The sequence below is a fragment of the Lolium perenne genome, chromosome 7 (assembly GCF_019359855.2).
Source record: "Lolium perenne isolate Kyuss_39 chromosome 7, Kyuss_2.0, whole genome shotgun sequence".
In the NCBI taxonomy this organism is placed as follows: Eukaryota; Viridiplantae; Streptophyta; class Magnoliopsida; order Poales; family Poaceae; genus Lolium; species Lolium perenne.
Window position 1 is genome coordinate 231,483,498 of NC_067250.2, and position 26,731 is coordinate 231,510,228.

The 26,731-nt window shown below is 42.7% G+C and overlaps 1 protein-coding gene across 3 annotated transcripts in view; it reads right to left on the reverse strand.

Moving 5' to 3' along the window:
- Positions 1–19,045, reverse strand: part of LOC127313921 (protein SWEETIE) — a 35,313-nt gene extending 16,268 nt beyond the window's left edge. Inside the window, exons 1-25 of one of the 3 annotated variants that reach the window (XM_071823603.1) lie at positions 18,755–19,045; positions 18,209–18,416; positions 16,211–16,317; positions 15,589–15,825; positions 15,390–15,479; positions 15,233–15,320; positions 14,226–14,290; positions 12,390–12,494; positions 11,847–11,936; positions 11,679–11,759; positions 11,215–11,283; positions 10,295–10,420; positions 9,328–9,434; positions 8,266–8,398; positions 8,073–8,179; positions 7,558–7,674; positions 7,307–7,474; positions 5,676–5,762; positions 5,488–5,581; positions 4,414–4,482; positions 4,190–4,312; positions 4,034–4,105; positions 3,841–3,945; positions 3,310–3,398; positions 2,125–2,281 (exon numbers count right to left, since the gene is read on the reverse strand). In XM_071823603.1, the coding sequence (XP_071679704.1) occupies positions 2,125–2,281; positions 3,310–3,398; positions 3,841–3,945; positions 4,034–4,105; positions 4,190–4,312; positions 4,414–4,482; positions 5,488–5,581; positions 5,676–5,762; positions 7,307–7,474; positions 7,558–7,674; positions 8,073–8,179; positions 8,266–8,398; positions 9,328–9,434; positions 10,295–10,420; positions 11,215–11,283; positions 11,679–11,759; positions 11,847–11,936; positions 12,390–12,494; positions 14,226–14,290; positions 15,233–15,320; positions 15,390–15,479; positions 15,589–15,825; positions 16,211–16,317; positions 18,209–18,416; positions 18,755–18,940 (2,880 nt within the window). In that variant the 5' untranslated portion in view covers positions 18,941–19,045. The remainder of the gene's footprint in view (positions 1–2,124; positions 2,282–3,309; positions 3,399–3,840; positions 3,946–4,033; positions 4,106–4,189; positions 4,313–4,413; positions 4,483–5,487; positions 5,582–5,675; positions 5,763–7,306; positions 7,475–7,557; positions 7,675–8,072; positions 8,180–8,265; positions 8,399–9,327; positions 9,435–10,294; positions 10,421–11,214; positions 11,284–11,678; positions 11,760–11,846; positions 11,937–12,389; positions 12,495–14,225; positions 14,291–15,232; positions 15,321–15,389; positions 15,480–15,588; positions 15,826–16,210; positions 16,318–18,208; positions 18,417–18,754) is intronic. The other 2 variants (XM_051344403.2, XM_071823601.1) reach the window with 2 other exon arrangements.
- Positions 19,046–26,731: the final 7,686 nt, after the last annotated feature.

Genomic DNA, 26,731 nt, shown 5'->3' on the forward strand with positions numbered 1-26,731 from the left:
TGCTGCAAGCGAGGTTGCAGCCGCCGCTATATTCTTCCATCACCAACATGAGTGCGATCTCGCCGCTGCCCAACCTTCACCGCGCCAGCATGCACGCCGGCCAACCTTCACTGCGCCAGCATGCACGCCGGCCAAACCACCACTTTCTTCTCGATGGTGCCGCACGTCCCGGTGCTTGCCGTCAATTCCATCCCTGTTTGCTACAATTGATGGCCGTCGCAGCTACAAATGGAAGGGTTCACCGTCGCCACGACCGCTTTGCTGCAAGCGCCGGCCACTACCGCTGCAAACGCCGGTGGCCGCTGCTACAAGCGACGACCGCCGCAGCTGCAAGGTCGACCGCCGCTCTCCCCTTGCTGCAAACGCCGTCCCCCGCTGCTACAAACGTCGGTGGCCGCTGCTACGTTCAACAATAGCCACTGCTGCAAGGTTGACCGCCACTGCGCCGCCCCTTGCTACAAACGCCGTCCCTCACTGCTGCAAACGCTGGCGGTCGCTGCTACAAATGGCGGCTGCTGGTGCTGCAAGGGTTCGCTGCTGCCGCGACCGCTTTGCTGCAAGCGTCTGCAACCACCGCTGCTATGAGCAACGACCGCCGCTAACCCCTTGCTGCAAATGCCGGCGGCCGCTGCTAAAAATGCTGGCTGCCTTTGCTGTGCAAGGGTGGGTCCGATGGCCAGGGCTGCCAGCAGACATGGCGGAAACTGCAGACGATGACGGCGGTGCTGCGACATGCGGCGGCGGGCTACGAACACAGGTGGCAACCATGCTGCTTTTGCTCGTCGAGGGGTGGCGAGCAGCGTAGGTGATGGAGGCACAAGGGTTCGCCGGCCACCACCGTAGGCGAGCTGCAGTACAAATAGAGCAGTGAGGTGGAGTTCGTGGAGATTTTTTTCTCTTGGCGGAGACGACACGGACGGTTAAGTTGGACGACGTGGTCAACGACAATCCTGGACGTACGCTCAAACCATCTGATGGTGCAGGAGGCGGGGGATCAGATGCCAGATCCCCCGGGGGACGCTCAGCTCTACCCTATTAAGAAGTAGGCCAGTTTGGTTGGTGCCTAGCATGCCACACTTTGCCACACCGCAAGTTAAGCTAGTTTGACTTAATCCCCTGTTCGGTTTGAAGCGGCACTTGTGGTCAGATTATTTTCCTATAACCTGGGGTTTCAGCACTGACTCAGAAAAGTATGGTGAAAATTCCTTTGGTTTTAGCAAGTGTTGTGCTTATTTTGATCACCTAACCTTAGGCATGTTTGGCATATAAAAGTGTGGCAACTATTGGGAACCGTAGGGTCTGCTTGGTTCCAGGACTAGGTTCGTCAAGCTTAAGCTTAGGGGCACCACATTTTCTGTATATGGTTGGTCGCTACAGTTGTGGCTTCCCACACTTCATTACTTATGGCCCGTCAGTGAGACGGCTTTTTGCTAAAATTTACCATGAGCGCCGCGCTGATTTTTCTCTTTTTACAATTTTTTGTGTCAAGCCACATTCTACCTACACTCAGGTGTGGCAAGGTCAGCTTTTAACCAAACATGCCCCTGGTACACCAACCAAACATGCCCTAACCCAAGAAACTGACATTTTTTTATCTGTGAAGGCTTGCTTCTACATCGGATGCTTTTATGCATCTGTTCCATTTCATGGAAGCATGCCTCCTGATTAAGTATCCAGCGATGCCTTGCACTAGAGGGAAATTGTTTTCCCTAGGTGACACAGTTATGATGCTAAACATATAGATCATGTTGCACTCAAATAGAATAATACTGAACAAAATTCAGGACCAAGCCAGCAGCAAGGAACATAATTAGTAGGAAGGATCGCTGTAGTGTTCCTCTTGAGATAGAAAATGGTGAAGGTTACAATCCTGGCATCTTAATACCTCTATGTAAAGAGAGATGTTTAACGAAAATGTACTTAATACTGGTGATGTTATATAAATCGTCACACTATGAACACAACAGTGTAGAAACTTTACAAAAAAGATTACGAGGTATGTATGAAGATGAACAATGTCAATATAACCCACTTCCAAACATTTGTAAAGGTTGAACTCATGCAACTCATGTTCTAAAAGAGGTGGCTGTGCAACTTAGTAAATAAGAATGCAGTGACTAATACCTGAACTTGGGAGACATAAGACAAGCCAGCAGCTTCAATGGTCAAAAGAAGAGCATGGAGTGACCACAGCTGCAGGTTACAATTAGAACTCTTACTCAAATGGGACAGCGAGCTCACAGTTGGACTGACCAAAGTAGATAATGCCATTCCCCCTGCACTGCACCAACAAAAAGTACATTAGACCATTACGGCAATGACCTCCACATATCAAACATACCCACACTAGTACAATTACCTCCACATTCATGGACACCACTACATCACCCCATATAATCCCATAATATACATACTTCCAAGGAGAAATTTAACAAAAATAAGACAGTTAAACACTAGAACTTTTAACATAAATGAGTCAAATGCATTTGCTACACATACAAAGGAAAAAATCATATGACATGCTCTAACCACACCCTACTGTTTTTAGTTGCAGCTCTTGCACTTCAGCCCAGACCTTTTGGAACCTTACAATTTTTCACAAAGGCTCTATCGCAACTCGCAGTCATGTTCCACGCCAACAGTCATAGCACCTTCGCCGTTCTGCTTGGCTCATGCTATGCCCTTGACTGTGCCACAGTCAATCTTATGCCACACCAGGCCCCTAACTACGTAGACATTCTCCTTTTCTCGGATCGCCAATGGTGAAATCAAACCTCCCCACCAGTTGCTGCTACAGTTTGCTTATCCTAATGAAGACATTAACATGCTAGAGAGCTAGTCCACGTATAGAACAAAGCATGGGTGGGCAGTTTAGGAGTTGAGACAAGAAATTACTCTACTAAATTGCCTAATTTTTGCATTTGCCTTCTTACCTTCCGTCCAAACTCCGCTAATAAAGGCAAGTATGGTGTACTGGTGTGATTTTGTTTTTACACAGGTTGCAGGGTGTTGATTTAGGGTTTGGTTATGAGATTATCTTGCAAGATAGTTAGGATTTAGTCATGTTTTCTCTCTGGTTTTGTATTAGTTGATTTTTAAGAACTGTGAGTTGGGGACGCAGAGCGAAGATATCACGACAACTCACCAGTGAAGTCTTTAGACTACTAGTAAAGAAACAAATTGAACTACAAATTTATGAGAGGAGGTCAACAACAGGACAAAATACTTCAACATACACACTTGTACTGTAGAGCCTCAATTGTCCACTATATATAAAGAGAAAGAAACAAAACAATAAGCACAACTTACGTTCGATGAATGCAGCCCAATGAAAGGGCAACTGACGCTGTATAGCTCAGATCTACTGGTGTTATCAGCTCCCCAAGAAGGGAACGAGCCTAGCCAATCAAAAATCACTTGCATTATTATAGAGTTCACAAAAATGAAAAATAAATGTGCAATCTCATCCAGACCAAGCCTTGAGAGTACAAATTACATAACAAAAAGGAAACATACAAAGATTGCTCAAACGCGATTGATTAAGAAATGGCATCAAAGAACAAGTGTCCAGTGCTAGAAAACTGAATAAGAATAAATGCTAGCTTTTATTTCCCACACACCAGTGCTTCAGCTGCTAATGGTTCATGAAACAAGATGCTTAATGACATGTGTTTATATTGCACGCAGACTGCCAAGAAAGGGACCTTGAATCACACAGATTTGCATTGCTTCACACATGGAGGAAATTATTGGTGTTTGTACAAAATTTCAAAGTAGACACAGCAGATAAATATTAATGCTGACGGATATAAAGTGGAAAAGTATAATTAAGAGACAAACCATTCTTGCGGTTAATATATCATTCCCAGTACGTGCTAGTAAACCAAGACCCTCACACGCTGCCCGCCTTTGTGCTATAGAAATTTCACTCAACAATAGGATGCCCTGATGCAGTGATCATGTTAAATTTGAAAGGGAGGGGGAGGCATGGGGATCATAATTTCGAAGGTTTAAAATGGCGTGTACCAATTACCTTGAATATAGATTGGACCATACTAAATATATCAGTTGGCAATGATTGAGCACCACGTAAAGTCAATAACTCCTGAATAGATAGCACGATAAATATTAAAATTAAGAAAATACATCAGACTGTTAGCGCTCAGTTTGTAACAAATATTAGAAGTACCTTAAGCCCTGACAGTAGAGCAACACAAGCATTTGAAACAAGAAGCATATACCACGAGTACTTCCTCCCAGCCTTCAGGCACTGGTCAAGATTGTTCAGGAGTCTTATCTTGACAGTATTATCCTGTAAATAGTTGTATGAACAAATAACAGTAAGGAATTTTACGAAAAATGAAGCAGAATCCTCAAATTAAAATGAATGAATGCCCGAAGTTAAGAATGCACCTGACATGCAAAGATAGAACCATAGCAAAGAAGCATCTGATTAACCAGCATTTTGCTAACTGATTCTGGCTTCAATAAGAAAAAGAAACATATATTAGCCAACTCAGAATGTGTGCCTGACTATAGAACGTAAATGGCATCCATATTGTCAAGGGTAAGAAGCTTAAAAAGTTTGACATAATCTCTTAAAGGAAGCTATTGATGAGTATGTTATAAATCAGCAACACTACAACGATTATCCCTGCTGAAAAATAACTTGAGTGTAACTGACAAGTGGCCATAGCCTCATACTACCTCCGATTCAAGGAATAAGGCGCCCTCGTTTTACGTGCTTTTTGTTTGACCAAGAATTACTTCAAATATATAAAGATTGTTTGTATGAAATTAGCATCATTAGAAAGTGTTTTTCAATATGAATCCAACGATACTAATTACATATGATATAATCAAGACTGTGTTGCTCAATTTGTATGGTCAAAGTTCGTCTTGGAATACGCGTGCGCCTTATTCCTTGGGACGGAGGTATGACTAACTTGCTATCATCTACCCTTTTACTTCGCAATCCTCACATGGGATGATACTTTATCATGTCTACACTTCGCATAATTTTGTTCAAATAAAAGAAGTGCAGTTTAAGTTAGAAATAGTATTGATTTTCAGAATGGTGGTATACCCTCAATATGCGCATCTAATGGGGTTGCAAAGCACACGCAACTTTGTTAGTTAGCAATTGCTTCTGTGGCAAATGGGAAGAAAAAAAGAAAATCCTTCCATACATGGTTACTTTCTAGGTGTAAAATCAATTTAATATTCTTCTTTACCAACGCTAAGTTAGTTCCTTCCTGAACCAGACAACCAGTTATTGTATTTTACGACTGGCCTAAGTGTTACTTCCCAGTCTGGATCAATAGTACTCCCTCTATCTGGAATTACTCATCGCAGATTTGTCTAGATACGACGCGTTTTAGTGTATAGAACTATAGATACATGCAAATCTAGACAAATCTGTGACATCATTGTTTTAAGCAAGCATAAACATAAAAACAGATGACTGAGCATTAACAAGATAACCACCTGAGGAAAGTTGCTGATTTCATCATCCCACACACATGGTAGAAATCCATCAACACCACCATCAAAAGCCCGTAGTTCATCCTCAAATGAATCCCTGACAACAAATGAACCATCAACATGGATAAAAAGAAGATACTCCGTAACATAATTGGCTGTATTTCACAGCGAGAACCCATACTTGACATTACCTTCCAGGTATCCACGGGCCCAAAGAAGCATCTCCCTTATCCAACAGAAATTTCAAGCATGAGCTTTCTTCCCATCCAGAAGGGTCACTAGTTTCACCAACCAGAATGTCAATACACGAAACAAAAGGCAAGTAATGCAATATTGCAAAATAAGAAAATAGAAAGGAATATAGGCTGGCAAAAGCTAAAGATAAATTACATGATAGAAGTGTTAATGTTTTAGAGCACGCCAAGGAGGAGCAGTACTGCAATTATAAATGTAGACCGACGGACACACCGCGAGGTTTTGGGACGATCGCTGGATCGACGGCCGCTCCATACGGGAGATTGCACCAGCGCTATATGCTTGCATGCCCAAGCGCCGGCGCCAGGCAAGGACGGTGTCTGATGGGCTGCGCGGCAACTCTTGGGCGAGGGACATCCACGGCGCTGTTGGGGTCCAGGAGATTAGCGAATATCTCCAGCTACGGCTAAGGGTAACAGGAACCATTCTCAGCGATGAGCCCGATCGCTTGCTCTGGAAGTGGTCTGCGAGCGGCGAGTACACCGCGCGCTCCGCCTACAAGGCCACGTTCCATGGCTCGACGCCATCGCCCTCCTGGAAGCACACTTGGAAGTTCTGGGCACCACCCAGGGTGAAATTTTTCACCTGGCTCGCCCTACAGGACCGGTGTTGGACCGCGGCGCGGCTGGCTAGACGTGGGCTGCAGCACCACCCAAGGTGCTTGCTGTGTGATCAAGACATGGAGGACATGCGACACCTACTCATCGAGTGTCCCTTCTCCAAGCAAACTTGGCATGAGGCGCTGTCGTGGCTACGGATGACTTGCAGAATCCCTAGCAACAACGACGCCACGCTAACCAATTGGCTGGATGAAGCTATGCAAGCTACCCCGAAGCCGCTGCGCAAGGGATTGGGAACCGCTGCCCTACTGATACCCTGGATGATATGGAAACATAGAAACGACTGTGTCTTCGATAGGGCACAGCCATGTATCCAGCGGCTGATGGCCAAGATCAAGGAGGAAGCTACCCTATGGGCTAGAGCTGGCGCCCTTGGGCTTAGAGTTGTGCTCCCTCCAGATTGGGATGTGCACTAGGATATCTTTAGTCCTTGCAACCTGTCTCCTAGGAGACCTGTAAACAAACTTCTACCTTTTCAATGAAATGAAACGCAAAGGTCCTTTGCGTTTTCTCGAAAAAAAAAATTATATATGTAGACTACAGACGTTTTATCATATTGGGAATTCATGTAGGCAGGTTCCATCATAAAGTGTATGTGAAAGGAGCATTTCAAATAGAGTAAATTGAGGAGCCAGAATTGCATAAGACCAGGATATTACAGTACTGCGGAATTCTTAGTAATGAAGTACACAGTACATCCTAGTTGAAAAAATTCTGAGTAGTTGAATACCTAAAGAATATCAAAAGGTTAAATTACACAAAATTGAGTAATAGACGAGTTGAAATAACAAAACAAGCTCAGGTAATTAATTGCAAAAAAAATAAGTTGAGGGCCTTGCAGTATAATGTTCCCAAGCAATCATGAGGGGGTTTGGAATGTGATATGGTAGCAGGTGTTAATGCTCATTATATTTACAAAATAAACCATGGTATTCAAAATAAACCACCTGAATGGGCTTGAACACAGCTGAAGCAATTGCTCATGCTCTGATTTATAAACCATCGGATTGGAAAGGGACTGATATGCCATCAATGTTCTAGTTGTGAAGAGGTTCAGTGCAGACTTGAGATGCGGCAGTTGCTTAGTGCTCAACGAAGATATAAGGGATAAAGCCCTGGATCATATAGCTTGAAACTTAGCCACCATAAAATACACATTAAATTCTTAAACAGGAATTCAGCATTAAATTTTACGCACCCACCAAGGTAGGCCAGCACAGGGTTAAGCAGGATTCCACCGTTAGCAGTTGTGATGATTGGAGAAACGAAACTTCTTATGAAAGCAGTAAGTGCCTCGATTGCAACTGACAAAACGCTGCAGCAAACAAGCTAACAGATCAGTGAATCTCTCATTAACTGAAAGAAATGAAAAATTGTAGCAATGAACAAATATGACGTAAATTTATTTTCATCTCTAAGTTCCTATCTATCTATACTTGTATCTGGTAGGAACCGATGTGAACCGCAACCATAAATTCATCACGCTCTTGCCAAAGAAACCCCTACACTAGATTGCCCTAATGTCCCTCTTGGTAGCAAAGAAATAATCATGGAAGAAATAAAAGTACCAAAGTTATATGTGGGGTATGGAAGACATATGAACATCCAGGAAGCTAATGGCCGGTATCTATTAAAAGATGATCCATACGGTTATTATCAAACTATATCTTAACTAGCAATACATGCAATCCAGATGTAGTTGGTGAAACAAACCGCAGTTCTGATGTCCAATCCTGTATCTGACTAAGGTAGGACTCAGGATTTCCAGTAAAAGGACTAGCCCATAGCAAAAGAACATCAAACACCTGATCTTCCAGCTCCTGAGTACAAACCATAGGAAAAGAATCATTGCAAGGTAAGCTTCATGGCAATTCATTGCGTGAGACAGAGACATTATGTGCAATACCTCTTTTGGCATGGATGCTAAAAGAGAGGCTAAGAGCAACCAACCAGCTTCACGCTCTGCAGTAGCAGCTACTGGATTTCGGCTGAAACCATTAAGCATCTTTTTGGAAAGCTCAAGTACGGACTTGGGCAGCCTGCAGATTTATTGATATGCAAAATAAGACAATTTAATATATATATATATATATATGTCATGGTTAAATCATTTAAAAAATAAAGAGCATTAATTTCTCAGGCATAATTTCCATAAACAAAAAGTTGCCCTATAAACCAAAGGCAGTAAATAAGAGTTATTATCTCATCCATTCTAAATGTGATTTCAATAAATGTTAGCAGACCTTTAAGAGCGCATATGTGAACATACAAAACTACATCCAAAACAAAGTTGGCACAACCTTTTTTTTAGATGATGACATGGTTCAGATTTCAGAATGTTAGAGCATTTATTTATCCATTGCTTCTGCTTCGTTCAAATGAATCACAAGGTATGTTATGCACCAACTACAGATACGCAAAGATAGGTGCTAATATGTTATGTTATACAATTATTTGTGTTGTGCTGGAAGGGACTCTGATATGGCATCAAGCTATCAAAAGGTGAATGAGCTGGCACCGACAACTTGACAAAACAAGATGGCCCAGTAAAATTAAAACTTCATGATTTATTAATGCTTCTCGGAGACATACGAGAGCATGCAACACACTATCCAAAAGAACATTGGTGCAACCCAGTATTGAACGCAGTTAGCCCCACCAAATCACACTGCTAAAGACCCAATCTAGAACTTGCCTAGGCTCTATTTTACCAACCAAATCTAGGAATATAACAGCAAACTGATGTAACACCATCTTTCGAGGCAATTTTCTAAGCATAAAATGTATAGTAGTGAAAACAGCCTGTAAACTAATGCCATACAGATGAATAATGAAAAAAAAATGGCTCTTTCCCTGTCACGAGTAGGGAACAGAAAGAATACACTTTGACCAAAAGGTACACCCTTTGTTAATTTATTACAATAAGTTATTACAACCAAGAAACATCAGAAAGTATAATGAAATGAACCTTGCAGGGTAACCAAGAAGTAATTTCGGTGAGATTGCAACCAGAGATGCTAATACAGTAGCCTGTCCATGTAGTGAATCAAGCTCATGGTTCAGATTTTTACCCTGCTTTAAATAAATTTTCAAAAGGGTAGATGTTAAAGGAATAAACGTTATCATGAATAGCAGTATAACTAGAAATAACAAATAAGAAGGAAGTCCCTGATAAACATATTACCCTAAAAACACTACATGTATGTTGCAGACTAGTGCCATCTTATACCATAAGAATTTTAAGTCAGGAAACTTTTGTAATGACAGATGAGTAACTTAAGTAAAATACAAGTGTACAAAACTGTGCATGTTAGTGCTGGAAGTACTATGTTCTAGTCGTACAAATACTTAATTATGTATGCACAGTGCATTGCACCGCTGTTTTCTCCTTGTGAGACAGCAGAAAGTAATTTATGAAGCTTCAACACAAATCAATTCTCAAAAACTGTAACATGTTAGAAAGTAATTGCAATTTCGGTTGACTCCACATTTTAAAGAATAACTATTTAGATATTTTTTTTGTGAATATAGCAGTACACATTGCTCCCACTATATGGCAGCAAAACAGATAAACATTTGCTGCAAGCCTGCACACTTTTAAAAATATTCGAGTGTTCTTGTGTCAGCAGCCTACTCGAGATGTTGAAGTTCCATGCTGATTCGGTACTAAAACGCATACACCACTCTGAATTGGTACTGCTTAAGTATATGTTCCTTATTAAGGTAAACGGCCACAGAGATATTCCACACTCGGGATAGGGAATACCACCTGCAGGCATAGGAAATTACTGGACCAATACTAGAAATGCTAGATCTCCATGTATTAAAGATTAAAGCAGCGTCGTTAGGGGTGCACTGTAGACTAGCTGGACAACCACTTACATCCCTAAGTCTAGCAAGCGCATGGAACAAAACAAAGAAGCACTTCATTATACCTTATCAAATGACAAAGTTTCTCTGAGGGCGTGTAATGTTGTAATACCATATGAAACTAAACCACCAACACATGTAGGATCAACTTCCGCTAAAGCACGCAATGTTAAAGCTGCCTCAACACGAACCTATAAATGTGAAAAGAAGATGTTAGAGTCGCTCAATCACTTAATACAACATACCCAAAATAACACTCATGGCATAAGCTGACAAATAAAAGAAAAACTAAGCATGGCTTGACTTCATTTCAAGAAGAAAATGTACACTACAAACTGAAAAGATACAGAAACAGCAGGCCGTAACGAAATGATATTTAGAGGAATGTTGCAGGATATAAAAAAAGATCAGAGTAATACTTAGTCTTCCTCAGTACTCAGTACTCAGCAAGATGAACCAGATGGTACACTGAATATTAAATTCAAGACACTCATGAAAATTCTGTATCAACAACCATCAAGTGGGTGATAAGCTATATTGCTCGTTTTTAAGGAACAGATTGGGCGACCATGTAATGGAATCAGAACAATCAATAGTAGCACCAGAAACGAAGCACATGTGTAGTTTGCTCAACATCAATGGTTTACTGTTTCATTGGTGTTGAGAGAGAAACAATTCAACAAAACACGACAATGTACTCCAGATAGAGTAACATATGACAAATAATATGGCAATGGCACACGCAAGTGAATCTGTGCTTATGAAATTACATGGTTATTTAGTCACCCGATATATATCCCTGAAAGTAAAATGTCATAACTGAGGGTCTTTTATTCAGCTAGGCGTATTTAATCATAAGGCTTCACAGTACATGTGCTATAGCAGAGATGATGAGAAAAAACATAGTATGGGACTATGGGCCATGGACTTCTGAATTATAGAAGACACAAAATGGGAAATCCAGGAAACCTATTTTGTAACATACATTCGCTGAAGAATGAGATAGTGCTGCAACAACTGTGTTATCAAGAACATCCTTAAATTCAGATGGAACCTGCATGATGAAACATGTGGTGTTACTGATGTATGCATAGCGTTGATGCAGAAATGGATAATTAGCTCAGTACTCTGAGTCTCTACAAAAAGGTATAAACTGGAAACATCATCACTTGTGAGAACTGTATTTGAGTCCCAGGATCCACACATATGAGTAACACTGGGTCGCGTTTTTCCAACTCAATGATCTCTATGATGGTACCGAGCAATTGTCCATAAATAATAGATAACCAACAGGAATTTTACTTTTGCTAAGAGAGGATAAAATTTAGTCATGCAAAAAATAACTGGAAATGCACGAAGTATGCCAATTGGTTGTGTTATAACAATCAAGGCTGCAAATTAAACAGGAAAAAAACATGCATGATACAGAATTCCATTGCGTACAAATACCTGTCCCAGGCTTCTCAAGAGGTAAGATAGAATGCGTAATGTTGCCACTCTCATCGGAGCAGTATAATTTGAAGACTCCAACTGCACTCAATAATGCACACAAATGATTCAACAAAATTAACTCAGAATTTGTTTGTACTTTTTGGCACCAGGTCGAAGCTAACAAACCTTTCTTCCCAAAAATACCAAAAATTCACGCTGTGTCGGCTCAGTCATCTGGTCAGCAAAACCAACTCGGAGGATGTATAGCACACATGCCTGGGCATTTAGATATAAGAGCAATAAGGACCTTTACACTAAAGGAATCGGAGTGGCATAAAAATTTAATTCTCAGTATTTGATGTCCTGCTTTCTTAACAAATAAAACTATAAACCATACTAGTTTAGGCTAAGTGGAAACAAGCATCAAACTGCTGGGCTTCTTACACAGCACATTTTCCAACTATTTGGGCCTTATTTCTGGCATCGAAATGTGAACTCATGCCATGGACATATGAGGTATCATTTCTAGGTAACTCCTAAGCTGCCTCAATCGCCTCGATCCGTCCTCAAATAAATTCTAACTAATTGATAAATCATGTGGGAAAAAAGTCTCTCTTGCAAAGGGCATATTTGCACAATGCAGCAAACTAAACATGATATGAATTCATGGTTGAAAAAACCTTAATACAAAGTTTGAAACTTTGAACTAAAATTGACAAAGGGAGCTACCAGTGCATGTGGATCAGGAGAACCATTCCCTTGAAGAATATCCATCACCTGTACGGCATAGTTTTGAAGTTCACTATCTAAGGTGCCGTACTTCATATGGATCATCTGCACCACATAAATACTGTTAATGGAGTGAAGTATGAATGCATTGCAAAACGTAGTCAAACTAACTTTTGGGTTAAGGTAAATTTAGAAGAATTGAGATGTAGAATCATTCTATTCAAAGAGAAACCACAGTGCCTAGGAGAACTATGTACCAAAGAAAGGCACTGATTTTTAAGTTAAAGATAGCAAATATCTTGGTGATAGGATTGTACATCGATTCCCCCACTCAAGCTTAGGCTCCGTTCCTAATTCAGTAAGACGATAACCTAACTATGTAAAAGATATATATAATTAAAGTTGAGATGACTGGTGATGCAAACCTTAGGGAGGAAGTGAACAGCAACAGTCCTTTGAAAGTGTTCATACTTGATAATCAGTTCGGTACATTTGTACAGGTACGATAATTTAACAGAATTGTCTGTTAGGAGTCTAAGCCCACTTCAGCGTTAAAATTTATCTGTGTGCATATTTACCCTGTGGCATTCTCACTTGAATGTTTTGAGTATTGTTTACATACTTTTCAGTTATTTAATACTCCCTAAGTTCCATATCAGTTGTTGCTGATTTTGTACATAACATGGAACAGAGGAAGTAGCGTTTTAACTAATCATTATTATACTCTCCTTGCATAAACTTTGTCATCTTAGAGCAACTCTAACAGAGCCCCTATTTATCGGAACTGAAAAAATCGAGTTCAGTCTCCCGAAAAACACTTTGGTTGCGGATTTAGCGATGGCGCAGTACAGAAACCGAAAAGGGGAACCGAACTCGAAGAAATCAAACGTCGCGGGAAACCAAAATTTGCGATCGCACACGATTTCATCGATTGAAGCTAAATTCGTTCATAATTTGTACAATACTAGGCAAAATACATGCATATTGCACGTACATTACGATCTAGGCACCTAAATTTAACTAGAATTAGCCCCGGAGTGACTATACTGTCACCGGGGAGCTAACCTCGCCGGCGGAGGGTTTTTGCTCGCCGGTCTTCCTAGGCGAGGACGACCGCCGCCACTTCGACGACCGGCGCCTCGGAGGTGCTCCCGCACGCTTGAGGCGTCCCGGCGGCGTCGTCGTCGTCGTCGCCGTGCGGGGGCAGCGCCGGCAGAGGAGGGCTGCACGCCGCGGCAACGGGGGGCGCCTCGGCTTTTGCTTCCGCCGCCTCCTCCGCGCGCGCAGCGAGGTACGCCATCATCTCCGGCCACTTCCGGCCGGCCCTCCTCCATGCGCCGATGGAGCGCCGACGCCTGCTGACCTCCGGCGACGCCCGTGCACCCGGCGGACGCCGAGTGCACCTTCCGGCGCCGGATTGGCCACCTCCCTACCCACGCGTCTAGCACGTGTCATTCCGGACGGAGGAGCTGGCCGAGCGGCGCGCGGCCTCGAGCGGCCGGAATCGCTCGTCGGAGCGGGGACCGGGCGGCGGCGGAGGAGAGGAGACGGCGGAGGGGAGTAGGGTTTGCGAACCGAACTCCCCTCCGCGATCCCTTTTAATAGGGGCCGTGCGGGGAAAAGTTCGGGCCCCTGAACTCCGTATTCGGGCCGGCCCACGTTTTCGGGCGCTGTTCTGCGCCAGATTCGGCCCGAACCCGTAAATCCGCCGGAAAAGTTCGGTTCCGGCGGGATTTACGGGCTCTGTTAGAGTTGCTCTTACTATCTGCATTATAATTCCGTGGTATTCCTTTTACAATCCTTGTGTTTACTTCCTACTAAATCTCAAAAAATTACCTGCAAAAAGAACACCCACGATAGAGACAAACCAATCCGGAGTTTCTTTGCATTGGCTCCATTTGCTGCAATAGGAAAACAAGAAACATTGCAGTCAATGGACATAAGAACGGATATCGCCTAAGTCATATAATATCCAAGCTTTTTCCTGTCAAACACAAAACTGATGAAAGTAGAGAAACAACAATCAGAAGAAAAAAAACACCTAATGTAACGCCCCAGCCACTCTCAGGCTGGCAGTAGTTACTCATTGCTGCTCTCTAGGCTATAGACTGGCCCCACAGACCAACACAAGTCTTTTCCAACCGAAGGCAAAAAGGCTGAGAACCTAGAAGCCTACAGAACTGAAATTACAGCTACGGCTTGGCCTAAGAGCCATCTGGAGACCTAGATATATCCAAGCTATCTGTGCCATACTCAAGCCCACATGCTTTATATTCACAGTCTTACTGATAAAAAAGATTACCATATTACAAATTCAAAGGATTGCAGAAAATAAGAAAAACGGAAAAGAGAGCAGTGCACAGAGCCACAGATAACTATCAACAAAAAGATGACCAAAATGGAAGGAACCCCAGCATATGTTCCTAGGTGGAAGGTGGGATCTGAACCAGGGTGCTTGATTGCACAACTAAGTGCCAACCATTGAGCTACCTAGGAATTCCCCAATGATTGCAATATTGCCCAAGTACTCAGAATGCTAGTTTCACATAGCGGTGAGCCGGTGAGTGCTACTAGCAGTAAGCACATCTAGGATCGATGACAATTTTTGGTATAGTGTAAGTTCAGCAACAAGTTTAATAGTTATGGTTCACACAGCTACAGATCTGGGAACAGATAATTTCACTAATGTTTTGATATTAGCATTTTTCTGAATAAAGTCGAGACATGCAAAAATTGAATCAAAAAATGCAGCATTCAAGTTGGTGCTACAGTAGCATACATAGAGATTCATGTGTTTAGATGTCTTTCATCACACACTCAGAAAAGGACACAGCTTTGTTTACCTTTAAGAAATGGTAAAATTAAATGCTTCTGTAGACCATCATCAAACTTCTTTGCAGAAACATTTTGCTTTTTACCTCCTTTGGTTACCTATCAACTGAAGTCATATACAAAAGCTGACAAGATAAAAGTTTTAAAAAAAATACAAAAATTATATACCTGTGCATCTGGGTTCACGGCAAGAGCAAGTATGGCACCAAGTGCTTCTGCAAATGAATCTCTAACTGCTGACACATTATCTTCCAAGCCCTATATAATGTTGTCAGACAAGGAACAGATTCAGCTAAAAACACAGCAGCCACTTGTTTTCAGCTTGCAGTGGACTGTGGACATGAGAAATGAGAGGAGTAAACAGTACCTTAACACAACAGGACATTGAAGTATCAAGTTCAGCCATCCCCAACCCAGGCCCACCTATATTAGCAAAGGCCTTCAAGCATCGTGCTGCTGCTACTCTAACAATATATGCTTTGTCACTTATGCCTCCTCGCATGATTATGCGGAAAGCCTCCAAATAAGCTGCACCACTACCACCACCACCAGAGCCTTCCAATGCGTTCTCAAGCAAGAGGAGTGCATCTTGTCTCACAAAGTCCTGAAGTTTCAAGTAAGAAAAATTGCCTTACTGGTACAAAATGAAGCAGAAGCACAAATTTACACCAAACGGTTGGCTGGAGATCAGCATCAACACTCCTAAAAGAAACATTGGATCCTTTGAGACAAGAAAGAAAGTGGGGAATGAAAAGTTCCACAGGTGAACATGTTTCAGATTTACAATACAATCCCCCGAACATGTAGGAAACCTTGTTCTTAGAAAAAAACAAACAGAGAACTCCGCCGGTTAACATAGCCATTGTATTGCAAGAGATAACAAAAATAACATGAATACCCAAAACAGTTAGATAATTTCCTGGAGAAGACACTGGAAGGAGAACAGAAAGAACAGAAAGAACAAGAAACTGAAGGAAGAAAAACACAACCTCATGATACTTCATGAGTTTGGCTACGATGTTTGATGTCTCGATCAATCCTGCGGTAATCTTGCGTCCAAATAAGCGATAAATTTCCCCTAGGCACTGTGCTGCACCTGTAGGAGTTATTGTGTTTTACAATATTAGAAATACAAATTAGGGATTATCACAATGAATAAGCAAACCACAAGATCTTATATGATTATAGTGTGCCTTGTACAAGAAATTGAAGGGAAGTCATCAGACCATTGCACGATACACAATTATACACCATGGTAAAATGCATCCCTTGATCATTACTATACTATTTTAGGCGGTATCATAACATTATAATATAAGCATATCTTCTTATCTGATAAAGGACTTAGCAGTATATGCACCCGATGCGTTCCAAGCACATGATCAAACATCGGGTATATCAGGATAAAAAGCAGTCTCTCTGGCCAACTCCCAAGTGTTGAGGAGCTGAATGAAGGATGGCATATGCATTTGCTTTTTGAGGTCAGCGATCCATTGTGAGTACAGGAGAGCTTCTGCCACCATGTGTTTAGTAGGCAATTGTTTCGATTGAGCGACCGCACAGCCAATTATCCATCCAGAAGTGATCCCTGGAGCAGAATCCTGGTAGCAGCTCTTACTCACTGAATTGAAGGGGCAGAGCAAGCCAGGGCCTGTTTTTGGTTGGCATTGAAGGCACTTCCACATGTGAGCCTTTCAGCACAGTTTGGCTTTGGCACGGCTTAAGATTCTCTGAGATTTGGGAGCTTATCACAGGGGAGCCACCAAAATTTACTTTTTGGAGAGAAACCAGAAGGTTTATTGAAAAGAGTAAATAGGCTTATTTATACCAGCAAAAAATCTCTACTCCGTACCATATTCTTCTTCATATTGAAATACAGAATCACAGGAGCAACGTTGGCAACAGGCAAATGGCAGTGATGGCTTCACCTTCAGGCCTTGTTCGGCACACAAGTTTTTCAGGGATCAGAGTGTTTAGTTGCCTTGGGACAGCACGAAATCTCTGCAAACAGCCACAGAACCGTTCGGCAGGGTGGTTTTCAACCGGTTTGGAAGAGTCCGGCCTCAGTTATTCTTGCAAAACCTGCTATTACACGTGTGAATCAAAACGCTCGGCAGCCCTCGCGTTTTTTTCTGGCCAGCTTGTTGTACGTTTTGTCCACTCCGATTCCCAGCACACGCAAAGAAACGCCCAGCCTAACCGGCCCGAGGCTCCTGAGCGCGCATGTTGACAGTGCGTAGGCATGCAAATTAAGCTAGCTGAACCGGTAGCTGAGCTTAGCAATTGCCCAATCCCCGAGTAAACACGGGTTTTCACCTAAAACACTAGACATATTACACCCTAATCCCTGCCTACCGAACAAGGCCTCAATGGGCAAAGGTGGTGGCGACTTCAAGAGCAAGACAGTGGCTTCGACGGGTCAATCAAGCTAAGGTGGAAACGGCGGTGACGTTTTATGGGTCATCTAAACCAGGGGGGCGACACATTTGGGTGATAGTGTCTCGTCACCTGTGAATCAATTTACCCGGACACAAATAGAGTGATAGCAATGGCTATGAGTGAATTATTCACAGTTCAGCGACTAGAAATTTGTGCACTATAGGGATAAAATATACGAGCTCAATTTTTCAAGATCAATGAACTCATCCCAGAAATTTTGGATCTTCAAAATCGCGTTACTAAGGTGATGTATACATGGTAAAGACCTATAAAATATATTTGTCACACAGCTATAACACCTCTCGTTAATGTTCCGTAAATCTCCAGCACTACTACTGGTCTCAACAAATAAACGGTGTAGACCCTTAATTTTTCATTCAGCTAATGAGAGCATTTCATGATTTCCCTTTTTCTGGCTTAAAAGACTTGTAAGCCTTTATGTTCCCCTGTTAGTCGGGTCTATACAGATAAATGGATAACTATATTACTTACAATTGCCAGCACATTTCAAAAAAGTCATCCATAGAAGATGAATTGCGACTCCTGACCTGCGCATGCCATGGGATCCGCTCTTTTCCCATCTACCAACCACCCCTGCAGGGTACTGGCTCTTGCGTATACTGATATCGCATCGCCTTTCTGAATTATCCTCCCCATTGCTGATGATGCCAAACGCCGAACCGGGCGACAAGCACCAAAGACAAGCAAGGATTGGAGAGCATCCTCACATTTCCTTTGCCAAAGCTGTATGGTCTCCTGAATAGCAACACAAAATATACAGTTCAAAAAACCAGACATAGTAGGACAGTAGAACCCAACACATGACCTGAAGTAGGATCCTCCGACCCAGCAGCTAGAGACTACTAGAGCTTAGGACAGAGGAATATAGGCAGTGAACTGCCGAAATTGCTCTCCGTGAGGAGCCAATTCAAGCAGATCACGGCCCAGCAGCACCATTGGCTACTCGCCGGAAACCCGTTCAGGGAGCTGCTCGTGCGGCAACAGCTAGTATACGCGTAAGCAATGGTTTAGCAGCTGGGATCTGGGAGGCGAGATCTAGGGGTATGGGGGATGAGGGTTGGTAGGGTAGCGACCTTGGGCGCCTCGTCGAGCGCCGATGAGAGCTCGGAGAGGAGGTCGAAGCAGAGGAGCGCGTCGGGGGGCTTCTGCCTGGCCGACGCCACCACGGACTCCAGCTGCGCCACCAGCGCGCCGAACCGCGACAGCGGAATAGGCTCGCCGGCAGCGGGGGCGGCGGCGGCGACGCCGCGCTTCGCCATGGGAATTGAAAGGGTGGGGCGGGAGGGCGTGCGGGTGTTTGGGCCCGATGGCCTTTTTCCGGTAGGAGCGAGGCGAGATCAGATGGCAACGAGAGCCAGATCTGGCCAGAGTCAGACGTGCCGCGCGGTTAGAGTGCCGTGTACCGGTAGGAGCCAGGAGGTGGTCACCAAAATGATCCTGCACCTAAGAGCATCTCCAACAGGCGAGCTATGTCGTTTTGCAGCACACGGTGCAAAATTGCTCCTTCAGCCGGCAGTGTGACGATGTAAAAAAATTTGGGCGCGGCCGGTTTGCACTATCTCAAGCGCTAAACTTTGGCGCCGGCTACAACACGTGTCATCGCTCGACGCACGCGCGAGGAACCCGCGCTGAAACTTCCCCCCGCGCCTAGCCGTCCCACCGCCCAATCCCTCGCATCCGCGCGGCCACCGGCGCAATCCCAGCGATGGACGGGCCCTCCGGCATCCCAACAACCCCTCCCTACTCCGTTCCACCCGCCGCCGCTGCCCCCGGCTCCATCGCGCCGCCGCCCCATGCGCCAAACCCTAGCGGTGGCGCCGACGCCAGCAACACAACCGCCGCTGCACGTGCTCTCTTCATCCCGCCGCGCGCGACGCTGCACACAGCCGCCGCCGCGCAGGCCCCCGGCAAGGCGCGGGCGCCGCCGAGGAGGAAGGCGCCGTCATCCAAACCCGTATGGAGCCGTGGGCGCCGCCTCCATCGCGCCGCCGAAGAAAGTGAAGGCGCCTGCGACCCGCCGCCCGCAGCCTCCACCGACGAACCAGACGCCATCGGCGCCTCCTCCACCGATGAAGGCAATGAATGTTGGATCTTCGTTTATGCATGATGAAACAGTTGAGTGATGGGAGGAATATGAGGATATCGATAAGGAGGGAGAAGGGTTGATTGAACCTCGCCATCCCGGTCGGTCGGCGAACTACACCATAGCGGAGGACAAGTTGCTTTGCAAGACATGGTTGACAACTGGAATGGGTCCAACAACCGGTATCGATCAAACAAGAGACACATATTGGATGAGGATGAAGGAGTACTTCGACGCCCACAACACAAGTGGGAACGAGCGAACCATGCACTCGCTTCGGTCTCGTTGGTCCGTGAAAGGACAAGATGTCGCCTAGAGGGGGTGAATAGGCGTTTAAAAACTCTTACGGATTTGACTTGTAAGAATGCGGAATTAAACTAACGTTTACAAGCACAACCCCTAGATATGCTAGGCTCAACTAAGTGCAACAACAACTACTAGAGCTAAGCAAGATAGACACAATATATATATGAACAACAAGTGATAGCAAGATATAATAAGTAGTTCAAGCTCGATGGCTATCACAAAGGAAAGTAAGCTCGGGTATAGCAATAACCGAGGCACGCGGAGACGAAGATGTATTCATGTGTTCCCTTCCTTTGCAAGAAGGTACGTCACGTTTGGAGAGGTGGGGATCCCACGAAGGATTTCCCAACGCCACGAAGGCTCACATTCTTCTCTGAGCCAAACCAACGAAGGATAATGGTCATTTCCTTATGGTTAGATTTTTCTCCACGCCGGAGATGGGAAGCTCCAAAAACACTTCACAAGCTCCACGAAGGAGAAGCCCGGGCCTCTTCACAATCTTATTTGAAGAGATCACCGGAGCATCAACCGCCAAGCCAACTAGAAGATCTCCCTCCAAGAGTAACAAGCTCACGGTCTCTCACTCGAACGAATCGTGGTGGAGAGCTCAACACTATGCAATGATGCAAAGTAAGAACACCAAAGGTGTTCAAATATCTCACACTCAAAATCCACCAAATCAACAAATGCTAACATGGAATTAGAGAGGAAGAACAATGGAGGAAATCAACAAATGACTCCACGATCTAGATCCCAAGAGTTCCCCTCACTTAGAGGAGGAATGGATTGAATGAGGTTGTAGTCTGGATCCCCTCTTTCAAATCCCTCAAGAACATGCAAGAATCATAGGAGGGAAGGGAGAGGAAGCAACCTCAAGAGGTTCAACAGTGGTGGTAGAAAACGTGCTTAAGAACCTTAGGAACAATGGGGAAGAAGGCCCCTTTTATAGTCCCTCCAAAATATGACCATGTGAGCCAAAATCAAGCCTGAACCCGGCAGGACCGGAATTTTCGGTAGCCAACCCAACAGGCCGGGCCAGCTACCGGGCTGCCCGGTAGCAGCACTTGGTATACCGAGCCACATGCCGAAATCACGATAACTTTTGCATTCGGACTCCGATTTTGATGATCTTGGGCTCGTTGGAATCACGACAACGAGCTCTACAACATTATGCATAGAAACATCATAGTCCAACCATTGAGTGAGAAAAATAATATAAAAGGTTTGGCCTATCTATAAAACATCAAACCGGTAAAACCTTCAAACATGAGAAAATGCATATGAATTCCGTTTTCGATGAACTTGGACTTGTTGTAAAGCTAGCAACAAGCTCAAGAACCTCACACATAGAAACGCCAAGAAGCAACAAGATTTATGGAATGCAAAGCATGTAAAGGGTTAAGCTCCCTAAGACGATGTGATCAAATTACCCAACCGAAAGCCTCTCTTGATAGCGCGGCTATCTATCCTATAACCCAGTCTCTCAACAACCACCTTGAGACCGGTAAAAAGGAAAACCTAGCAAGGCCATACTTTTGCTTTGCGCATCCCGCTTGATCTTGATGATAACTCTCCAAGCTCCACTCAAGCCAGAATGCCTCACTTGATCATTATTGCTTCGTGAAGACTCGCAAATGCTCCCCCATACACCATGATGGGAAAGCTCCATTGATGCACATCTTCACATATCCATTATCACCAAATGGATAGCAAGATTCAAGCATATGAGTCTCTTGAGATGCTCAACTTGAACTTGCCCAACTCAACCTTGATGACGACCACCACTTGACGTCATCCTATCATGGGCTATATGAGATCTCACTTTTGATGCATGCACATGGAAAGATACCTAACCCACATAGACAACACAAGGGCACATATATGATGGGTTAGTTCATAAAGCATAATTGACAAGGCTTACCATACCACATGACTTCACGTGGCACATTCTTCATGCTTCATGAGTTGACCAAACTTGAATATATTCTTCACTCTTTGTATTGGTCAACCTTGTATTTTCTCATGCTCTATCATACTATCTTGAGGTGTATATAGAATTCTTCATTTGTTTGTATGCTCTAAATCTTAGTCAACCATAGCTCAACTTATGATACTATCATGACATCAACTTAGAGTCATAACTTGAATTCCTCACTTGGAATCAAGCACTCAAGATCTTGATCATTCATTGCTTATCACATAAGCTAGAGCATGACTAATATTGAGTTACACATAAGAACTCCATCTTCATTCTTCTTCTTGATCATATCACATATATATATCTTTAAATCGGTGATCTTGATGTCAATACACAAGGTATATCTTTATCTTCATGGCATCCATACTTGAATCCAACACATGGAATACAAGTAGTACCTATGGAATATTTCTTCATATAAACCCAATGAAAACATTAGTCCATAGGGGTTGTCACCAATTACCAAAATCACACATAGGGGTAATATACCCTTACCATCTCCCCCATTTTGGTAATTGATGACAACCACAATAAGAGGGTTTATATAATGAATATTAGAAACAAGTATGCAACTTATCCAAGAATAAGTTTGATACAAGAGGTTGTTTGATATGGTCAAGTAACACAAAGCTACTAGCCCATATCAAAACCAGCTCTACTCAGATAACTACAACTAATGCAAGGGATGCGAGTAGAACCAACATATATAGAGCAAACTCCCCCACAATGTATGCACGTGTGATGAAGATGATCCACATATATTACCACATACAAGATTATTAATTGTCGAAGACAATGAGAATATTGGAATTAATTTCCGGTGGTATATTTCAACTTTCAAGGATAGTAAGGATCAACTCCACCATAAAAGGCATATGATAAATATATAGGATTAAGCACTATGCATAGATGAAGATTCTTGATAGCTTCAACTAGTTAAATAATCACGCACAGCAATGATTAGAATAACTTCAAGCAAACGGTGTCCCAAATAAGATATAGAGATATGTATTTGAAGAAAATCGTACCAAGAATTTCTTACTCAAACAAGAACCCATAAGATAAGCAAAAAAAGTTTTTTTCATAAAGTTGGAGCTTGTTTGAGCAACATGCCACCTAGGAACAAGATATTTAAGAGTATCAACTATAAGTGGCATAACCTCATATGTTCATATTTTCTAGGCTTGTGATATGTACAAAACATATTACTCCCCCGTAATGTGATAAAACATTTCTTCTAATCAAGAGGCAATTAAAATTCGACTAGAGATGATTAATGGATATTTAGAATTTGAATTTCTCATGAGTATGGCATACCACATAGTGACTAGATAATCTTGCAATATCAATACTAAGTGGTGGTACCCATGTACACATATTTTTAAAGAAAGAGAGATGCACAAGGCATATCACTCCCCCAAAATAAGATGTTTCATTAATCACTCAAAGAGAGCCAAATAAGATGTCATCAAGATGCATTAGGCAAACAATACACAGTATATGATGAGTCAAACAAACATACTTGAATACACAAGATAGGCAAGTAAGACACAACACGTACAAACACATATTTGGTACAAAAACAAACATGCACAGGGGCAATAACTTAATATGAAGAGTTGAAGTATAAGTTGTCGCAAAGAGGAACATTGGATATAAGATATAGATGATAATCCTTATGACTTGGCTTGATAAAAATAATATATGAAGATCCCTTAATTCTTCATGAAGTGGCCAAGTCTCCAATGCCCTCCACATACACCTATTGATCAAGTTTGAGCTTGTTGGTCCCCAAGCAAGTTGGGTCCTAAGAGGTTAGTTACAATAGGTTTGGCAACCCAAATGGTTATTTTCTTCAAATCACTTTGAGTTCCAACAAACTTGGCAAACACATTACCATTCTTATCCTTCCCAAGAGAGTAATCATCATTAATAATGACAAGGTTAGATAATGTACCGTTTAAGCATGAGAGGCAAAGTGCCCCTTCTCACGATATAAATAGCAAGTGTTCCCCTTTCTCTTCTTTATTGATTTCTTTTCTTGGGGAACTTTATCTTGATTCTTATTGGGAAGTGGCCTATCTTGAACTTGAGGTCAAGCTTTATCTTGAGCTTGACCTTGTGGTTGTTTGCCTTGTTGCTTCTCACTCAAGTGCTTCTTCTTCTTCAATGGGCATTATCTAACATTATGTCCTTCAACCTTCCACTTGAAGCAAACAATCTTGGTCGGATCCTTGACTTTGTCTTGGCCCTTGTTCTTTTTTATCTTGCTCTTGGACTTGTTCTTGTTATTGGAGTTGAATCCAAGTCCGCTCTTGTCATTGGGGGATTGTTGCACACTCAACATCTTGTCAAGTGTGGATTTCCCTTCATGACGCTTTTTTAAGTCTTTCTTCAAAGAAAGGACTTGGGCCTTGAGCTCTTTGATTTCCTCTACATGGTTAGTAGAAATATAAGTACTAGAGGAAGTAGAAGTTTCATTGTTAGAGAAACAAGACAAGGTAAGTAATCCAACAGAAGGTGTATCAATAGTTTGACTAGATGGATTACTAGGACTAGCACAAGGCAATATGGCATTTGGAGTAGAGGTTGTGCTAATTTCCACATGAGGCTCACACGATGTTACCTTAGTAATACTAGCCTCATGGGATAACTTTAGCTCATCATAGGAGGTTAGGAGATCCTCAAGAGAGCTCGAGAGCGTTTTATTGCTTTCCTCTAATCCCTATAATTGCTAGTTAGCAAATCAAGTTGAGCCCTTAGCTCAACATTCTCCTTTAAGATAGATGTTTCATAAGAAGTATAGTTAGTAGCACAAGCATCAATAATAGTTTTTTTCTTTTTCAAGCACATAAGGTTCCATTTCTTGCTTAAGACCATTAGTTATGCACCTTTCATTTTTCAGCTCTTGTCTAAGGAGATTGAATCTCCGTTTCTCATTTTCAATATGAGATTCCAACTCCTCAATGACTCACCCCTTTCTTTGCGGGAGTCCATCATCAAATCGAATTTGACAAGGGAATCGCCATGAAGGGTGCATCTAACATGGTAAAGGGCTATAAGTAAGGCCTCTTCATCTTGTTCATCATCATCACTCTCATCATTAGAAGATGTGTTGGGATTCAAGATAGGGGTTACCTTTGGTCCCTTTGCCATAAGGCACATGTGCATACCGGATGATGACGATGAAGATGTTTTGGAATCTCCATTCATAATCATGTCTTGGCCCATGGAGTGTTCGGTTTCCTCTACATTGTTAGTCAACAAACAACTAGAGGAAATAGAAGCATTTTGGTTATGGCAGCAAGACAAGGCAACCATACCACATGACTTCACGTGGCACATTCTTCATGCTTCACGAGTTGACCAAACTTGAATCTATTCTTCACTCTTTGTATTGGTCAACCTTGTATCTTCTCATGCTTTATCATACTATCTTGAGGTGTATATCGAATTCTTCATTTGTTTGTATGCTCTAAATCTTAGTCAACCATAGCTCAACTTATGAGACTATCATGACACCGACTTAGAGCCATAACTTGAATTCTTCACTTGGAATCAAGCACCCAGGATCTTGATCATTCATTACTTATCACATAAACTAGAGCATGACTAATATTGAGTTCCACATAAGAACTCCATCTTCATTTCTTCTTCTTGATCATATCACATATATATCTTCAAATCGATGATCTTGATGCCAATACACAAGGTAAATATTTATCTTCATGGCATCAATACTTGAATCCAACACATGGAATACAAGTAGTACCTATGGGATATTCCTTCATATAAACTCAGTGAAAACATTAGTCCATAGGGGTTGTCACTAATTACCAAACCACACATAGGGGTAATATACCCTTACAGTCCGGCACAAGGATGGCAATGGGCAGGGTAGAGCAATACCATACCCATACCCGTATAGTCGATAGGTACAAACTTCTACCCATACCCGTGCCCATGGGTATAAAATTTTACCCATACCCATACCCGGTGTGTACACGTACCCATTGGGTACCCCTGGTGGGTAGGTTATATTGTACACAAGTCACTCGCAATTTTACATTTATCAATAACAAATTCGATTAAAAAACAAATTATGTCAACTCCATAATAAGTAGTTTAGTACATAACAATTAAAAAGTATGAAAATCCCATTCTCATATAGTAACTCATAAGTAAACAAAAGTAGACGTGTTACGTAAGAAATTGACAATAAACGGGCAGCGTATGGGTATACCCGCGGGTACAAAGCTATACACATGTCCTACCCATGACTTAAAGGGTAGGGCATGGGTACTACCCATGGCATGAAAGTGTATCCATACCCTACCCATACGGGTACCCGTACCCGTGGGTAAAATTGCCATCCTTAGTCCGGCATCGATCAACACCAATTGCCAAAAATGGGCAGGCGTGCAAGCCAACGTTGATGTCATTAACCCAAGTGGCACAAATGAGAATGATATGGTAAGCAATTATACTACTATGTTGACCATATGGCTCGTATGTGAAGGATACAGTTGTAGTTCATATAGCTCATCTATTCTCTTTTGCTTGCTTTGTAGAACTCTATGGCTCAAGGATTGTTTAGGGATGTGGGAGAGAAGAACAAGAAAGGCAACAAGATTCTTGGCAAGACATTCACCTTGCATCATTGCTATGAAGTGCTAGGGAATG